General features: G+C 40.4%; 1 protein-coding gene across 3 annotated transcripts in view; it reads left to right on the top strand.

The window, feature by feature from the left end:
• Positions 1 to 238: 238 nt before the first annotated feature.
• Positions 239 to 19,565, top strand: part of DDX43 (DEAD-box helicase 43) — a 37,144-nt gene continuing 17,817 nt past the window's right edge. For 2 of the 3 annotated variants that reach the window (XM_082474206.1, XM_082474205.1), the window contains exon 1: positions 18,277 to 18,746. In XM_082474206.1, coding sequence (XP_082330332.1) covers positions 18,497 to 18,746 — 250 coding nt within the window. In that variant the 5' untranslated portion in view covers positions 18,277 to 18,496. Of the gene's footprint in view, positions 372 to 18,276; positions 18,747 to 19,565 lie in introns of those variants that run through there. The other variant, XM_082474207.1, reaches the window with a different exon arrangement.

Below are 19,565 nucleotides of genomic sequence, written 5' to 3'. Positions count from 1 at the left end.
TGAGCCTGTTCTTCTCCAGGGGCCGGAAAACCGAGATCCTGGCCAGGCCTTTCGGGTCGAGCGTTTGCACTTGCAGCAGGATCTCGGTCAGCTGCTCGAAGTGCACAATTTGGCGCCTGGGTTGTGCGCGCCGCGGGAAGGGGGCGCCGGAGGGGCAGGCCGGGCTGCTCCGGGCGCAGGGGCGAGACTGTACCGCGGCCGTGCGCGCGCGCAGGAGGAGGAGGAGCTCGCCCGAGCCGGCGGGTGGAGCGCGCCCCCGCCAAGCACTCACCTAGGGTCTTTTCCACCTGCTCTACGGGTTTGCAGGTGCTCCCCTTGGAACCAGTAGAGAAGGATGCGCAGGTCGATGAGTGCCCGTCGCGTGAATACAGGTAAATCCTCCCCTCTTTCTCCTCCTGGGACGAGGCCCCCTCAGTGTCCTGGTAGAAGCTGGACGCCGCAGCCCGTCGAAGCCCGGGAAGCCCTCGGGCGGCCCCTGGGCTTTTTGGCCCAGGGCTTGAGCCGCGCTCCGGGGCGGCCCGACCCCGAAGCCCAGTATCGGGTCAGACCCGGGCCCAGGCGGCCGGGACTCGCGGAGGGCGCTCCTGCTGCGGGCGCGTGAGCCCCGCGGCGCGAGGTACCGAAGGCCTCTCGGAGGGCAGGCAGCGCTCTTCCAGCGCCGGGCGGCTTTCCAGCTACTGGTGTCCTCTCAGCCCACAGGAGCCAGGTCAGCGTCTGTGCATGTTATGAATATTTCCGTTAGAAATGGAAGACCCCCAGATGTGGAATTACTAGTTCAACGATCACAAACACATTCTATTCTCTTTAGAGATTGCTTTTTTTCTTTTGCAGCTTTATTTGTATCAAACTACAGAGAATCATAGGGAAGTAAAACATTTACTAAAGCCAACTCTCTACCTGGCACTTGCACTATAACAGGTATTTCTCATTTAACCTGCTCCCAACACCTGCCCTGCCCTAGTTTTCTCCCTTCCTGTAAAGGCCACCATCTTTCACCGGGTTGAATCCTCCCTTTCTGTCACATTTCACACCTATAAACAAATCCTGTCAGCTCTGCTTTCAAAATAAACCTCAAATAGGACTGCTTCTCACGACCTCCACTACTAAGAAACCAGTCTGCGCTATCACCATCCTCTGCCTCTGTAAGAGCTTCCTTGTAGCCTTACGGATGCTTAAGTTACAACTTTCCCATCAGATCAAAACCTTTTCCCCCTTAGGGACTTCCCTGGTGGTCCAGTGGTTAAGACTCCGTGCTCCCAATGCAGGGGGCCTGGGTTCGATCCCTGGTCAGGAAACTAGAGCCCGCATGCTGCAACTGAAGATCCCGTGTGCCGCAACTAAGACCCAGCGCAGCCAAATAAATATATATATATATTAAAAAAACTTTTCCCCCTTAAAGTATATTCTCCATATAGCAGCCAAAGTCATCTTTTGAAAATACAAGTTCATGTCAATGTCCTTGCCCTTGTGGAACAGAATAGGAAGCACAGAAATACAGAAACATGTATGTGTGTGTATATGTCATATAATGAAACTGTAATTTCAAAACAGTGCTGGGACATTTTGAAAATAAATGTGGATGCCTATCTGATATACACATAAGGTTTTTTCCAGAAAGAGTGTAAACATTTTGCCTCTTTCGAAAAGCAGTGCTGGAGTCTGTTTCTGTTTTTTAAATAAGTTCATCTGTATAATTTTTTAGACTCCACATATAAGTGATATCACATGATATTTGTCTTTCTCTGTCTGACTTACTTCACTTTGTATGATAATCTCTAGGTCCATCCATGTTACTACGAATGGCATTATTTCATTCTTTTTTTATGCCTGAGTAATACTCCATTGTGTATATGTACCACATTTTCTTTATCCATTCATCTGGACATTTAGGTTGCTTCCATGTCTTGGCTATTGTAAATAGTGCTGCAGTGAACATTGGGGTGCATGTATCTTTTCAAAGTATGGTTTTCTGCGGATATATGCCCAGAGAAAGTATGTATAAGTACGTATATGCTTATTTACAAAACAGAAACAGACTCACAGACTTAGAAAAAAGCTTATGGTTACCAAAGGGGAAAGGTGCAGGGGTGGGGGGGAGGGATAAATTAGGAAGTTGGGATTAACATATACACACTTCTATATATAAAATAGATAATCAACAAGGACCTGCTGTATAGCACAGGGAACTCTGCTCTGTACTCTGCAAAAACCTATATGGGAAAAGAATCTGAAAAAGAATATTTATACATATGTATCTGAATCACTTTGCTGTGCACCTGAAACTAACACAACATTGTACATCAACAATATAAAATAAAAATTTTTAAAAAAAGCAGTGCTGGAAGAATATATAGATCAATGTTTATATAATTTGAGGATAAAGAGAAACTTCCAGATCATGGGTCCAAAAGCTGTCACCATAAAAGAACGCAATAGTGTTTACTAAATTAGAATGAAAACTTCTTTACTTGGGAAAAAAAATTCCCCTATGCCCCATCTCTAAAATATGAAGCCAAAAGACAAATTATAAACAGAGAAGTTGGTTGGTTATTGCAAAAGTGTTAGTGTCACGGATGGGGCAGGGATGCATTTTGCTCTACTTTATGACTAATTTAAAATACAAGTACAAGAAAAGGACAAGGAATCATATTACCTGGAATTAGCATCTTAGATGTGTCTTTCTTCACCACCTCTCCACTTAAAACTGCTCTATAATGCCTTTTTCTTTTTTTTTAAACGTGCACAGCAAAATTGAGCAGCAAGTGCAGAGGCTTCCTATATACTCCTCATTATCCCCTACCATCCACCCCCAACACAGGACCTCCCTCACCATCAGTATCCCTCACCATACTGGTGCATCTGTTATTACGATGAACACGCATCTACACATCATTACCACTCAAAGTCCATAGTTTATCTTAGTGTTCACTATCGGTGTAAGGGTAATTTTGGCCTCACAGAAAAAGTTAGGAAGTATTCCCCCTTCTTCCATTTTCTGGAAGAGATGTTAGAGCATTGATACAATTTCTTTTTTAAATGTTTGGTAGAATTCATCTTTATATGCCAGAATAAAGTGAAGGAAAGAAATCTTTCAGAAAGTAGAACAATCATTAATCAGAATTAAAAGCTTCTGGGAATTCCCTGGCGGTCCAGTTAGGCCTCGGTGCTTTCACCGCTGGGGCCCCGGTTCGATCCCTGGGGAACTAAGATCCTGCAAGCCGCATAGAACAGCAAAAAAAAAAAAAAAAAAATTTAAAACTTCTGCTTTGTGAAAGACACTGTTAAAAAAATAAAAAGACAAGCCACAGACTTGAAGAAACTATTTGCAAAACACACTTCTAATAAAGGATTTGTATACAAATATACAATGAATGCTTAAAACTGAATAATAAAATAACCAATTAAAAAATAAGCAAAACAGGGACTTCCCTGATGGCACAGTGGATAAGACTCCAGGTTCCCAATGCAGGGGGCCCGGGTTCGATCCCTGCTCAGGGAACTAGATCCCACATGCCTGCCACAACTAAGAGTTTGCATGCCACAACTAAGGAGCCTGTATGCCACAACTAAGTAGCCCGCCTGCCACAACTAAGGAGCCTGCCTGCCGCAACTAAGGCCTGGTGCAACCAAATAAATAAATAAATATTTTAAAAAATAAGCAAAATAATTGTTATGCTAAGATAGAAGAGGAAATAGAATCAGTTTGCACAATTAAAACCACAAAAGGTTGAAAGAGTGAAAGACAAAAGCAGGAGTAAAGAACAGGGGCAACAAATAGAAAACAGTAACAAATATGGCAGATATTAACCAACTATTTCTGTAATCACTTTAGTGTTAATGGTCAAAGTATACCATTTAAAAGTGAGAGATTGTCAGAGTGGATCAAGAAACAAGACCCAACAATATATTGTCTACAAGAAGCCTATTTTAAATATAAAGTCATATGTAAGTTGCCAAATCCAAGTTTGTGTGCCCAATGCACAGTGAGGCCAAACAAACCAAAATGTCAGTTTGGAGCAAAGAAAGCTTTATTGCAAGGGCCAAGCAAGAAGAATGGGTGGCTTGTGCTCAAAACACCCAAACTCCCCCCATAGTTTTGGGGAAAGGTTTTTTTTTTTTGTTTTGTTTTTTGTTTTTTGTTTTTTTTAGAAATTTCATGTAATGTCTGAAACATTTATATTAACATATTTCCATACATATTTCCATACAAATAACCCAAAGAAAGTTTAGTATTAGTTGTTTTGTTTGTTTTTTTATACTGCAGGTTCTTATTAGGCATCAATTTTATACACATCAGTGTATACATGTCAATCCCAATCACCCAATTCAGCACACCACCATCCCCACCTCACCGCAGTTTTCCCCCCTTGGTGTCCATATGTCCATTCTCTACATCTGTGTCTCAACTTCTGCCCTGCAAACTGGCTCATCTGTACCATTTTTCTAGGTTCCACATACATGCATTAATATACGATATTTGTTTTTCTCTTTCTGACTTACTTCACTCTGTGTGACAGTCTCTAGATCCATCCATGTCTCAACAAATGACTCAATTTCGTTCCTTTTTATGGCTGAGTAATATTCCATTGTATATATGTACCACATCTTCTTTATCCAATCGTCTGTTGATGGGCATTTAGGTTGCTTCCATGACCTGGCTATTGTAAATAGTGCTGCAATGAACATTCGGGTGCATGTGTCTTTTTGAATTACGGTTTTCTCTGGGTATATGCCCAGTAGTGGGATTGCTGGGTCATATGGTAATTCTATTTTTAGTTTTTTAAGGAACCTCCATATTGTTCTCCATAGTGGCTGTATCAATTTACATTCCCACCAACAGTGCAAGAGGGTTCCCTTTTCTCCACACCCTCTCCAGCATTTGTTGTTTGTAGATTTTCTGATGATGCCCATTCTAACAGGAGTGAGGTGATACCTCATTGTAGTTTTGATTTGCATTTCTCTAATAATTAGTGATGTTGAGCATCTTTTCATGTGCTTCGTGGCCATCTGTATGTCTTCTTTGGAGAAATGTCTATTTAGGTCTTCTGCCCATTTTTGGATTGGGGTGTTTGTTTCTTTGATATTGAGCTGAATGAGCTGTTTATATATTTTGGAGATTAATCCTTTGTCCGTTAATTCATTTGCAAATATTTTCTCCCATTCTGAGGGTTGTCTTTTTGTCTTGTTTATGGTTTCCTTTGCTGTGCAAAAGCTTTGAAGTTTCATTAGGTCCCACTTGTTTATTTTTGTTTTTATTTCCATTACTCTAGGAGGTGGATCAAAAAAGATCTTGCTGTGATTTCTGTCAAAGAGTGTTCTTCCTATGTTTTCCTCTAAGAGTTTTATAGTGTCCAGTCTTATATTTAGGTCTCTAATCCATTTTGAGTTTATTTTTGTGTATGGTGTTAGGGAGTATTCTAATTTCATTCTTTTACATGTAGCTGTCCAGTTTTCCCAGCACCACTTATTGAAGAGACTGTCTTTTCTCCATTGTATATCTTTGCCTCCTTTGTCATAGATTAGTTGACCATAGGTGCGTGAGTTAATCTCTGGGCTTTCTATCTTGTTCCATTGATCTATGTTTCTGTTTTTGTGCCAGTACCATATTGTCTTGATTACTGTAGCTTTGTAGTATAGTCTGAAGTCAGGGAGTCTGATTCCTCCAGCTCCATTTTTTTGCCTCAAGACTGCTTTGGCTATTCGGGGTCTTTTGTGTCTCCATACAAATTTTAAGATGATTTGTTCTAGCTCTGTAAAAAAAGCCATTGGTAATTTGATAGGGATTGCATTGAATCTGTAGATTGCTTTGGGTAGTATACTCATTTTCACAATGTTGATTCTTCCAATCCAAGAACATGGTATATCTCTCCATCTGTTGGTATCATCTTTAATTTCTTTCATCAGTGTCTTATAGTTTTCTGCATACAGGTCTTTTGTCTCCCTAGGTAGGTTTATTCCTAGGTATTTTATTCTTTTTGTTGCAATGGTAAATGGGAGTGTTTCCTTAATTTCTCTTTCAGATTTTTCATCATTAGTGTATAGGAATGCAAGAGATTTCTGTGCATTAATTTTGTATCCTGCAACTTTACCATATTCATTAATTAGCTCTAGCAGTTTTCTGGTGGCAGTTTTAGGATTCTCTATGTATAGTATCATGTCATCCGCAAACAGTGACAGTTTTACTTCCTCTTTTCCAATTTGTATTCCTTTTATTTCTTTTTCTTCTCTGATTGCCGTGGCTAGGACTTCCAGAACTATGTTGAATAATAGTGGCGAGAGTGGACATCCTTGTCTCGTTCCTGATCTTAGAGGAAATGCTTTCAGTTTTTCACCATTGAGAATGATGTTTGCTGTGGGTTTGTCATATATGGCCTTTATTATGTTGAGGTAGGTTCCCTCTATGCCCACTTTCTGGAGAGTTTTTATCAGAAATGGGTGTTGAATTTTGTCAAAAGCTTTTTCTGCATCCATTGAGATGATTATATGGTTTTTATTCTTCAATTTGTTAATATGGTGTATCACATTGATTGATTTGTGTATATTGAAGAATCCTTGCATCCCTGGGATAAATCCCACTTGATCGTGGTGTATGATCCTTTTAATGTGTTGCTGGATTCTGTTTGGTAATATTTTGTTGTGGATTTTTGCATCTATATTCATCAGTGATATTGGTCTGTAATTTTCTTTTTTTGTAGTGTCTTTGTCTGGTTTTGGTATCAGGGTGATGGTGGCCTCATAGAATGAGTTTGGGAGTGTTCCTTCCTCTGCAATTTTTTGGAAGAGTTTGAGAAGGATGGGTGTTAGCTCTTCTCTAAATGTTTGATAGAATTCACCTGTGAAGCTATCTGGTCCTGGACTTTTGTTTGTTGGAAGATTTTTAATCACAGTTTCAATTTCATTACTTGTGATTGGTCTGTTCATATTTTCTGTTTCTTCCTGATTCAGTCTTGGAAGGTTATACCTTTCTAAGAATTTGTCCATTTCTTCCAGGTTGTCCAATTTATTGGCATAAAGTTGCTTGTAGTAGTCTCTTAGGATGTTTTGTATTTCTGCGGTGTCTGTTGTAACTTCTCCTTTTTCATTTCTGATTTTATTGATTTGAGTCCTCTCCCTCTTTTTCTTGATGAGTCTGGCTAATGGCTTATCAATTTTGTTTATCTTCTCAAAGAACCAACTTTTAGTTTTATTGATCTTTGCTATTGTTTTCTTTGTTTCTATTTCATTTATTTCTGCTCTGATCGTTATGATTTCTTTCCTTCTGCTAACTTTGGGTTTTGTTTGTTCTTCTTTCTCTAGTTTCTTTAGGTGTAAGGTTAGATTGTTCACTTGAGATTTTTCTTGTTTCTTTAGGTAGGCTTGTATAGCTATAAACTTCCCTCTTAGAACCGCTTTTGCTGCATCCCATAGGTTTTGGGTCGTCGTGTTTTCATTGTCATTTGTCTCTAGGTATTTTTTGATTTGCTCTTTGATTTCTTCAGTGATCTCTTGGTTATTTAGTAACGTATTGTTTAGCCTCCATGTGTTTGTCTTTTTTACGTTTTTTTCCCTGTAATTCATTTCTAATCTCATAGCGTTGTGGTCAGAAAAGATGCTTGGTATGATTTCAATTTTCTTAAATTTACTGAGGCTTGATTTGTGACCCAAGATGTGATCTATCCTGGAGAATGTTCCGTGCGCACTTGAGAAGAACGTGTAATCTGCTGTTTTTGGATGGAATGTCCTATATATATCAATTAAATCTATCTGGTCTATTGTGTCATTTAAAGCTTCTGTTTCCTTATTTATTTTCATTTTGGATGATCTGTCCATTGGTGTAAGTGAAGTGTTAAAGTCCCCCACTATTATTGTGTTACTGTCGATTTCCTCTTTTATAGCTGTTAGCAGTTGCCTTATGTATTGAGGTGCTCCTATGTTGGGTGCATATATATTTATAATTGTCATATCTTCTTCTTGGATTGATCCCTGGATCATTATGTAGTGTCCTTCCTTGTCTCTTGTAACATTCTTTATTTTAAAGTCTATTTTATCTGATATGAGTATAGCTACTCCAGCTTTCTTTTGATTTCCATTTGCATGGAATATCTTTTTCCATCCCCTCACTTTCAGTCTGTATGTGTCCCTAGGTCTAAAGTGGGTCTCTTGTAGACAGCATATATATGGGTCTTGTTTTTGTATCCATTCAGCCAGTCTATGTCTTTTGGTTGGGGCATTTAATCCATTCACGTTTAAGGTAATTATCGATATGTATGTTCCTATGACCATTTTCTTAATTGTTTTGGGTTTGTTTTTGTAGGTCCTTTTCTTCTCTTGTGTTTCCCACTTAGAGAAGTTCCTTTAGCATTTGTTGTAGAGCTGGTTTGGTGGTGCTGAATTCTCTTAGCTTTTGCTTGTCTGTAAAGCTTTTGATTTCTCCATCAAATCTAAATGAGATCCTTGCCGGGTAGAGTAATTTTGGTTGTAGGTTCTTCCCTTTCATCACTTTAAGTATATCATGCCACTCCCTTCTGGCTTGCAGAGTTTCTGCTGAGAAATCAGCTGTTAACCTTATGGGAGTTCCCTTGTATGTTATTTGTCATTTTTCCCTTGCTGCTTTCAATAATTTTTCTTTGTCTTTAATTTTTGCCACTTTGATTACTATGTGTCTCGGAGTGTTTCTCCTTGGGTTTATTCTGTATGGGACTCTCTGCGCTTCCTGGACTTGGGTGGCTATTTCCTTTCCCATGTTAGGGAAGTTTTCGACTATAATCTCTTCAAATATTTTCTCTGGTCCTTTCTCTCTCTCTTCTCCTTCTGGGACCCCTATAATGCGAACGTTGTTGCGTTTAATGTTGTCCCAGAGGTCTCTTAGGCTGTCTTCATTTCTTTTCATTCTTTTTTCTTTAGTCTGTTCCGCAGCAGTGAATTCCACCATTCTGTCTTCCAGGTCACTTATCTGTTCTTCTGCCTCAGTTATTCTGCTATTGATTCCTTCTAGTGTAGTTTTCATTTCAGTTATTGTATTGGTCATCTCTGTTTGTTTGTTCTTTAATTCTTCTAGGTCTTTGTTAATCATTTCTTGCATCTTCTCAATCTTTGCCTCCATTCTTATTCCGAGGTCCTGGATCATCTTCACTATCATTGTTCTGAATTCTTTTTCTGGAAGGTTGCCTATCTCCACTTCATTTAGTTGTTTTTCTGGGGTTTTTTCTTGTTCCTTCATCTTGTACATAGCCCTCTGCCTTTCCATCTTCTCTATCTTTCTGTGAATGTGGTTTTTGGTCCACAGGCTGCAGGATTGTAGTTTTTCTTGCTTCTGTTGTCTGCCCTCTGGTGGTTGAGGCTATCTAAGAGGCTTGATGGGAGGCTCTGGTGGTGGGTAGAGCTGACTGTTGCTGTGGCGGTCAGAGCTCCTGGGGAAAGGTTTCAAAGGCAAAATTTGGAGTGAGGATTGCAGGGTGTGTGACTTTCTTCTGATTTGTTGGTGGTAAGTTATCAGGGTGGTGCTCCAGGAATCTAGTGCTCATCCTGAAGTTACCATCCTCCACCTGGGTGGGGGCCTTAGTCCCTCCAGAAGAACTCAAAGGTGTATTGTTATGTTCCCTGAGGAGGAACCAGGACCTTGGTTAAGCAAGACCCGAACCAGTAGTTAAGCAAGATAGCCTGAACATTTGTTCAGCCATAAAACAGTACTATTTCCTCCTCAAGGGATATACATAACAGTCTGAAACCTATCTTTGAGTTGTTATCAGAAACCAAGACCTCCACCCAGGTGGAGGATGGTGATGATATGCTGAACACATATAGATCCCGGACTGGTTGGAACAAAAAGGTTATGACTAAGATTCCCAAAACACCCTGTTACCTCACCACCAACCAGAAATTTCACAAGCTGCAGCCCTCACCCCAAATATTGCCTTTAAAAACTCTGCCCTGAAAGTCATCAGGGAGTTCAGGTCTTTTGAGCATGAGCTGCCTGTTCTCCTTACTTGGTGCCCCACAAATAAACACTGTAATTTCCTCCACCATAACCTGGTATCAACAGATTGGCTTTGCTGTGTGGCAGGAGAGTGGGCCCAAGTTTGGTTTCATAACAATAGTTTGAACTAAGTGAAAATGAAAACACAACCTAATATTTGTGGAATACAGTGGAAACTGCTTAGAGGGAAGTATTGCTATAGAGCCTTGAATGCATATATTAGAAAAGAAGAAAGACCTAGAATCAGTCATCTAAGTCTCCACCTTAGGAAATTAGAAAAAAAGGAGCAAATTAAATCCAAACTAAGCAAAAGGAAAGAAATAATAAAAATTAGAGCAGAAATCAATGAAATTGAAAACAAGAAATCAATAGAGAAAATCAATGAAACCAAAAGCTGGTTCTTTGAAAAAAAATCAATAAAATCAATAAACCTCTAGTCAGGGTAACTAGGAAAAAAAAGAGAGAAGATACAAATTACTAATATCAGAAATGAAAGATGAGACATCACTACAGATCCCATGGATTTTAAAAAGATAATAAAGGAATACTATGAATAAGTCTGTGTCCACAAGTTTGATAATTTAGGTGAAATGGACCAATTCCTTGAAAGACATAATCTGGCAAAACTCACATAAGAAGAAATAGACAGGGGGCAGACAGCAGAAGCAAGAAGAACTACAATTCTGCAGTCTGTGGAAGGAAAACCACATTCACAGAAAGATAGACAAAATGAAAAGGCAGAGGACTTTCTACCAGATGAAGGAACAAGATAAAACCACAGAAAAACAACTAAATGAAGTGGATATAGGCAACCTTTCAGAAAAAGAATTCAGAATAATGATAGTGAAGATGATCCAGGACCTCGGAAAAAGAATGGAGGCAACGATCAAGAAGATGCAAGAAATGTTTAACAAAGACCTAGAAGAATTAAAGAACAAACACCTAGAAGAATTAAAGAACGAACAAACAGAGATGAACAATACAATAACTGAAATGAAAAATACACTAGAAGGAATCAATAGCAGAATAACTGAGGCAGAAGAATGGATAAGTGACCTGGAAGACAGAATGGTGGAATTCACTGCCACAGAACAGAATAAAGAAAAAGGAATGAAAAGAAATGAAGACAGCCTAAGAGACCTCTGGGACAACATTAAACACAACAACATTTGCATTATAGGGGTCCCAGAAGGAGAAGAGGGAGGGAAATGACCTGAGAAAAAATTTGAAGAGATTATAGTTGAAAACTTACCTAACATGGGAAAGGAAATAGCCACCCAAGTCCAGGAAGCACAGAGAGTCCCAGGCAGGATAAACCCAAGGAGAAACAGGCAGAGACACATAGTAATCAAACTGACAAAAATTAAAGACAAAGAAAAATTATTGAAAGCAACAAGGGAAAAACGACAAATAACTTACAAGGGAACTCCCATAAGGTTAACAGCTGATTTCTCAGCAGAAACTCTACAAGCCAGAAGGGAGTGGCATGATATATTTAAAGTGATGAAAGGGAAGAAACTACAAACAGGATTACTCTACCCAGCAAGGATCTCATTCAGATTCGACGGAGAAATCAAAAGCTTTACAGACAAGCAAAAGCTAAGAGAATTCAGCACCACCAAACCAGCTCTACAACAAATGCTAAAGGAACTTCTCTAAGTGGGAAACACAAGAGAAGAAAAGGACCTACAAAAACAAACCCATAACAATTAAGAAAATGGTAACAGGAACATACATATCGATAATTACCTTAAACGTGAATGGAGTAGATGCTCCAACCAAAAGACACAGGCTCGCTGAATGGATATACAAACAAGACCCATATATATGCTGTCTACAAGAGACCCACTTCAGACCTAGGGACACATACAGACTGAAAGTGAGGGGATAGAAATAGATATCCGATGCAAATGGAAATCAAAAGAAAGCTGGAGTAGCAATAGTCATATCAGATAAAATAGACTTTACAATAAAGAATGTTACAAGAGACAAGGAAGGACACTACATAATGGTCAAGGGATCAATCCAAGAAGAAGACATGACAATTATAAATATATATGCGCCCAACATAGGAGCACCTCAATACATAAGGCAACTGCTAACAGCTATAAAAGAAGAAATCGACAGTAACACAATAATAGTGGGAGACTTTTAACACCTCACTTACACCAACGGACAGACCATCCAAACAGAAAATTAATAAGGAAACACAAGCTATAAATGACACTATACACCACATAGATTTAATTTATATTTATAGGACATTCCATCCAAAAACAGCAGATTACACTTTCTTCTCCAAGTGTACACAGAACACTCTCCAGGATAGATCTCATCTTTGGTCACAAATCAAGCCTTGGTAAATTTAAGAAAATTGGAATCATATCAAGCATCTTTTCCGACCACAATGCTATGAGATTAGAAATCAATTACAGGGAAAAAACCGTAAAAAACACAAACACATGGAGGCTAAACAATACGTTACTAAATAACCAAGAAATCACTGAAGAAATCAAAGAGGAAATAAAAAAATACCTAGAGACAAATTACAACGAAAACACGACAATCCAAAACCTATGGGATGCAGCAAAAGCAGTTCTAAGAGGGAAGTTTATAGCAATACAAGCCTACCTCAAGAAACAAGAAAAATCTCAAATAAAGAATCTAACCTTACACCTAAAGGAACTAGAGAAGGAAGAACAAACAAAACCCAAAGTTAGTAGAAGGAAAGAAATCATAAAGATCAGAGCAGAAATAAATGAAATAGAAACAAGAAAAAAAAACAATAGCAAAGATCAATAAAAGTAAAAGCTGGTTCTTTGAGAAAATAAACAAAATTGATAAACCTTTAGCCAGGCTCATCAAGAAAAAGAAGGAGAGGACTCAAATCAATAAAAGTAGAAATGAAAGAGGAGAAGTTACAATGGACACCACAGAAATACAAAGCATCCTAAGAGACTACTACAAGCAACTCTATGCCAATAAAATGGACAACCTGGAAGAAATGGACAAATTCTTAGAAAGGTATAACCTTCCAAGACTGAACCAGGAAGAAATAGAAAATATGAACAGACCAATCACAAGTAATGAAATTGAAACTGTGATTAAAAATCTTCCAACAAACAAAAGTCTAGGACCAGATGGCTTCACAGGTGAATTCTATCAAACATTTAGAGAAGAGCTAACACCCATCCTTCTCAAACTCTTCCCAAAAATTGCAGAGGAAGTAACACTTCCAAACTCATGCTATGAGGCCACCATCACCCTGATACCAAAACCAGACAAAGACACTACAAAAAAAGAAAATTACAGACCAATATCACTGATGAATATAGATGCAAAAATCCACAACAAAATATTACCAAACAGAATCCAGCAACACATTAAAAGGATCATACACCATGATCAAGTGGGATTTATCCCAAGGATGCAAGGATTCTTCAATATACACAAATCAATGTGATACACCATATTAACAAATTGAAGAAGAAAAACCATATGATCATCTCAATAGATGCAGAAAAAGCTTTTGACAAAATTCAACACCCATTTATGATAAAAACTCTCCAGAAAGTGGGCATAGAGGGAACTTACCTCAACATAATAAAGGCCATATACAACAAACCCACAGCAAACATCATTCTCAATGGTGAAAAACTGTAAGCATTTCCTCTAAGATCAGGAACGAGACAAGGATGTCCACTCTCGCCACTATTATTCAACATAGTTCTGGAAGTCCTAGCCACGGCAATCAGAGAAGAAAAAGAAATAAAAGGAATACAAATTGGAAAAGAAGAAGTAAAACTGTCACTCTTTGCAGATGACATTATACTATACATAGAGAATCCTAAAGATGCCACCAGAAAACTACTATAGCTAATCAATGAATTTGGTAAAGTTGCAGGATGCAAAATTAATGCACAGAAATCTCTTGCATTCCTATACACTAACAATGAAAGATCAGAAGGAGAAATTAAGGAAACAATCCCATTCACGATGGCAACAAAAAGAATAAAATACCTAGGAATAAACCTACGTAGGGAGACAAAAGACCTTTATGCAGAAAAATATAAGACACTGATGAAAGAAATCAAAGATGACACAAACAGATGGAGAGATATACCATGTTCTTGGATTGGAAGAATCAGTATTGTGAAAATGACTATACCACCCAAAGCAATCTACAGATTCAATGCAATCCCTATCAAATTACAAGTGGCATTTTTTACAGAACTAGAACAAAAAATCTTAAAGTTTTTATGGAGACACAAAAGACCCCAAACAGCCAAAGCAATCTTGAGGGAAAAAAAATGGAGCTGGAGGAATCAGACTCCCTGACTTCAGACTATACTACAAAGCTACAGTAATCAAGACAGTATGGTACTGGCACAAAAAGAGAAATATAGATCAATGGAACAGGGTAGAATGCCCAGAGATAAACCCACACACCTATGGTCAACTAATCTATGACAAAGGAGGCAAGGATATACAATGGAGAAAAGACAACCTCTTCAGTAAGTGCTGCTGGGGAAACTGGACAGCTACATGTAAAAGAATGAAATTAGAACACTCCCTAACACCACACACAAAAATACACTCAAAATGGATTAGAGACCTAAATGTAAGACTGGACACTATAAAACTCTTAGAGGAAAACATAGGAAGAACACTCTTCAACATAAATCACAGCAAGATCTTTTTTGACTCACCTCCTAGAGTAATGGAAATAAAAACAAAAATAAGGGTTTCCCTGGTGGTGCAGTGGTTAAGAATCTGCCTCCCAATGCAGGAGACACGGGTTTGAGCCCTGGTCCGGGAAGAACCCACATGCTGCGGATGTGGAACAACTAAGCCTGCGTGCCACAACTACTGAGCCCGTGTGCCACAACTACTGAAGCCCATATGCCTAGAGCAAGTGCTCCCAACTAGAGAAGCCACCACAATGAGAAGCCTGCACACCACAATGAAAAGTAGCCCCCGCTCGTTGCAACCAGAGAAAAGCCCATGTGCAGCAACGAAGACCCAACGCAGCCAAAAATAAAATAAATAAAATAAAATAATTTTATTAAAAAATAATAGTAATAAAAAATAAATAAACAAATGGGACCTAATGAAACTTCAAAGCTTTTGCAAAGCAAAGGAAACTATAAACAAGACGAGGGCTTCCCTGGTGGCGCAGTGATTGAGAATCTGCCTGCCAACGCAGGGGACACAGGTTCGAGCCCTGGTCTGGGAAGATCCCACATGCCGCGGAGCAACTGGGCCCGTGAGCCACAACTACTGAGCCTGCGCATCTGGAGCCTGTGCTCCGCAACAAGAGAGGCCGCGACAGTGAGAGGCCCGCGCACCGCGATGAAGAGTGGCCCCCGCTCACCGCAACTAGAGAAAGCCCTCGCACAGAAACGAAGACGCAACACAGCCAAAAATAAATAAATAAATAAATAATTAAAAAAAAAAAAAAAACAAGACGAAAAGACAACCCTCAGTATGGGAGAAAATACTTGCAAACGAATCAACAGACAAAGGATTAATCTCCAAAATATATAAACAGCTCATGCAGCTCAATATTAAAAAAACAAAAAACCCAATCCAGAAATGGGCAGAAGACCTAAATAGACATTTTTCCAAAGAAGACATACAGATGGCCAAGAAGCACATGAAAAGCTGCTCAACATCACTAATTATTAGAGAAATGCAAATCAAAAGTGCAATGAGGTATCACCTCACACCAGTTAGAATGGGCATCATCAGAAAATCTACAAACAAAAAATGTTGGAGAGGGTGTAGAGAAAAGGGAATCCTCTTGCACTGTTGGTGGGAATGTAAATTGATACAGTCACTATGGAGAACAGTATGGAGGTTTCTTAAAAAACTAAAAATAGAACTACCATATGGCCCAGCAATCCCACTACTGGGCATATACACAGAGAAAACCATAATTCAAAAAGACACATGCACCCTAATGTTCATTACAGCACTATTTACAATAGCCAGGTCATGGAAGCAACCTAAATGCCTGTCAACAGACGAATGGATAAAGAAGATGTGGTACATATATACAATGGAATACTACTCAGCCATAAAAAGGAACGAAATTGGGTCATCTGTAGAGACGTGGATGGATCTAGAGACTGTCATACAGAGTGAAGTAAGTCAGAAAGAGAAAAACAAATATTGTCTATTAACGCATGTATGTGGAACCTAGAAAAATGGTACAGATGAACCGGTTTGCAGGGCAGAAATAGAGACACAGATGTAGAGACCAAACGTATGGACACCAAGGCGGGTAAGTGGTGGGCTGTTGGTGGTGGTGTGATGAATTGGGAGATTGGGATTGACATGTATACACTAATATGTATAAAATGGATAACTAATGAGACCCTGCTGTATAAAAAATAAATAAAATCAAAAATTCAAATAAAAGAAGAAATAGACAAATTGAAGAGGCCTACATTTATTAAATAAATTAAATCAATAATTAATAGCTTGTGAAACAGAAAGCACCAGGTCCAGATGTGTTCACTGATGAATTCTAACACACATTTAAGAAAGAAATTATACTAACTTTCTACAATATCTTCCAGAAAATAGAACAAGAGGGAAAACTTCCTAACTCATTCTGTGAGGCCAGCATGGCCCTAATACCAAAACCAGACAAAGACATTGCCAGAAAGGTACAGAACTATTTCTCATGAACATAGATGCAAATACTCTCAACAAAATATTAGCAAATCTAATCCAACAAAACTTCTTTCTAAAGATCATGAATACAATCCACTTCAGAGTAAGGATTAGAGAAAGGAGACTAAATACATAAAACATTAATCTTTTTATGTGTTTCCTGGGTGCTGAAATAACATTGTAATCCGATTAAGTCCAGGGTTTATTGCATTAAGAGTTATAGTTAATTCCATGTTAACCCATTCAACCCAGGATGGACCATGAGTAGTACTTTTTTTTTTTTTCAATCCTGGGCGCAGAGCACAGTACCCAGAATTATAATAGATGTCTACTATGTTTGATTAACACATGATCAAACAGAGATCTCTTCAGAGAATTTGAAGATCCTAATCAAAGTAGGGGCACTCCCATCTGGATTGCATCCTTGGAATAATATGTCCAGCCACAGAGCCAGCCTGCAAAATGGGAGTGCTTCAGGCATTTATTCAATTTATTTCATTAGCCCTTAAATTACAGCCAACATTTGGGTCAAGTGTTGAGTATAGTTCCCTGTGCTATACAGTAGTTTGTTGTTATCTATTTTACAAATGGTAGTGTGTATATTTTAATCCCAAACTCCTAATTCATCCCTCCCTCTGCTTCCCCTTTCGTAACTACAAGTTTGTTGTCTATGTCTGTGAGCCTATTTTGTTTTGGAAATAAGTTCATTGGTATCATTTTTTTTTTTTTTAGATTCCACATATAAGCAATATTGTATGATATTTATCTTTGTCTGGCTTACTTCACTTAGTATGATAATCTCTAGGTCAAATCATGTTGCTGAAAATGGCATTATTTCATTCTTTTTTTATGTCTTAGTAGTATTCCATTGTGTATACATATCCCATCTTCTTTATCCATTCATCTGTGGATGAACACCTAAGTTGCTTCCATGTCTTGGCTATTATAATAGTGCTGCTATGAATGTTGGGGTACATGTATCTTTTTTTTTTTTTTAATGCTATTCTTGTCTGCTTACATTCTTTTTATTTATGTATGTATGTATGTATGTATGGCTGTGTTGGGTCTTCGTTTCTGTGCGAGGGCTTTCTCCAGTTGTGGCAAGCGGGGGCCACTCTTCATCGCAGTGCGGGGGCCACTCTTCATCGCGGTGCGCGGGCCTCTCACTATCGCGGCCTCTCGTTGCCGAGCACAGGCTCCAGACGCGCAGGCTCAGGAATTGTGGCTCACGGGCCGAGTTGCTCCGCGCCATGTGGGATCTTCCCAGACCAGGGCTCGAACCCGCGTCCCCTGCATTGGAAGGCAGATTCTCAACCACTGCGCCACCAGGGAAGCCCAAGGGGTACATGTATCTTTTCCAATTATGACAACCACCATTTTAAAACCTAACATATGCTTAACTGTATCAAAGTGTTGTTCACACAGCAATGGTGAATGCTATTGTCAACCTTCTGTTTCAAATTTTTAATGACTGTATTGGGTCCGGCTGTTAAACGTGACTGCGCTTTCCGCGCCCCTGAGATGCGGGTCCCAGGAGCGGGTGTGTAGCCGGAAAGAACAGAGAGCGCCGGACAGCCCGCAGCAGAGAAGCACAAGGCCCGCGCAGGAACTCACTCAAGCGCGCACGCAGGATGGAGGGAGTGCAAGATGCAGGGAGTGCAGGATGGAGGCAGCCCATTGGACCAGCCCCGCTCACAGCGCCGCGTCCGCCAATAGGCAGCGGCCTGGGCGGGGCGTCGGCGCGCGGGCGCCTTGAGCAGCGGCTGCGTGGCTGCCCTCGTGGACCAGCCTTCGACGGCATCTCGAGTGTGCAGGGCCTGCCGGAAGACGTCGGAGGCGCCGGATCCTGCTCGCGGAGCCATGTCTCGGCCGGAAGCTGGCGCCAACGCCTCCTCCTGGGTCGTTGCTTCTCGGAGGAGCGCGGCGCTGCGTCGGGCTCCGGAAAGGAGGCCGGAGAAGGAGCCGAGCCAAGGCGGTCGCGGAGGCCAGAAGGCCGGCGGAGGTGGCGGCTGGAGGGGCCCCTCCGGCGTCCAGGAGCCCGTGGGCGCTGGTTTCCGGGAGCCGCCGCTCTCCTTCAAGCTGAAGAACGACTGGGTGGGCGCGGTGATAGGTGAGAGCGGAGGGCCTGCGCGGGCGGGCCGGGGTGGGTGAGGCGGGGCGGGGCCTGTGGCATCCCCGCCCCGCCCGCCTCGCCTCCAATCAGCGGCCACCGGTGCGGCTCGGGTCCCCACCCGACCTTTCTGATACGCTTTGGTGCTAGAGTGATGGCATTTAATGCATCTCTGTATAGTTTATAGAGACGATGTTTTGGGAGCGCCAACTCTCAGACTTATGACATCTTTGGGATGAAAGGTCAGAGCTTTGGCAGCTTACCCCAAAATGAACAACAAAGGAGTCAGTCCGTTTGAGCACCGGGGAGAGCCATTAACCCAAGATAAGAAAGCGTAGGATATTAAAGGGCTGCTCGGAACATTAGCCATACCTTGCACTTAGTTTCTGTAACTTGAATATGATTAATCTGCCGAAAAAAGTGTTCTTTTTCTTAGTATAGCGTGAGTCTTACAAATTCGTTTTTGAAAAACATTTGGAAATGATTGGAATTAAGGTTTGCCCCCCTTTTAAAATTGTGGTAAACAACATACATTTACAGTATTGTTGACCCTAAGAACAACGTTGTGTAGTAGATTTGCAGGAGGTTTTCATCTTGCACGACTGAATCTACCTCTCAACAGCTCATTTCCCCATTCCCCCATCCCTGGCAGCCACCAGACACCTCATAGAAGTGGAATCTGCAGGTTTTTGTGATTGGCTCATCTCAGTGTAATGTCCTCAGGGTTTATATGTGTTGTCACAAATGGCAGGATTTCCTTTTAAGGCTGAAAACTTGCCTTGTGTGCATATGCCACATTTTTTTCATCCAGTCGTCTGT

This window comes from Balaenoptera physalus (genome assembly GCF_965194825.1).
Source record: "Balaenoptera physalus genome assembly, chromosome: 9".
NCBI classification, from domain to species: Eukaryota; Metazoa; Chordata; class Mammalia; order Artiodactyla; family Balaenopteridae; genus Balaenoptera; species Balaenoptera physalus.
This window is presented reverse-complemented; position numbering and strand designations above follow the sequence as displayed.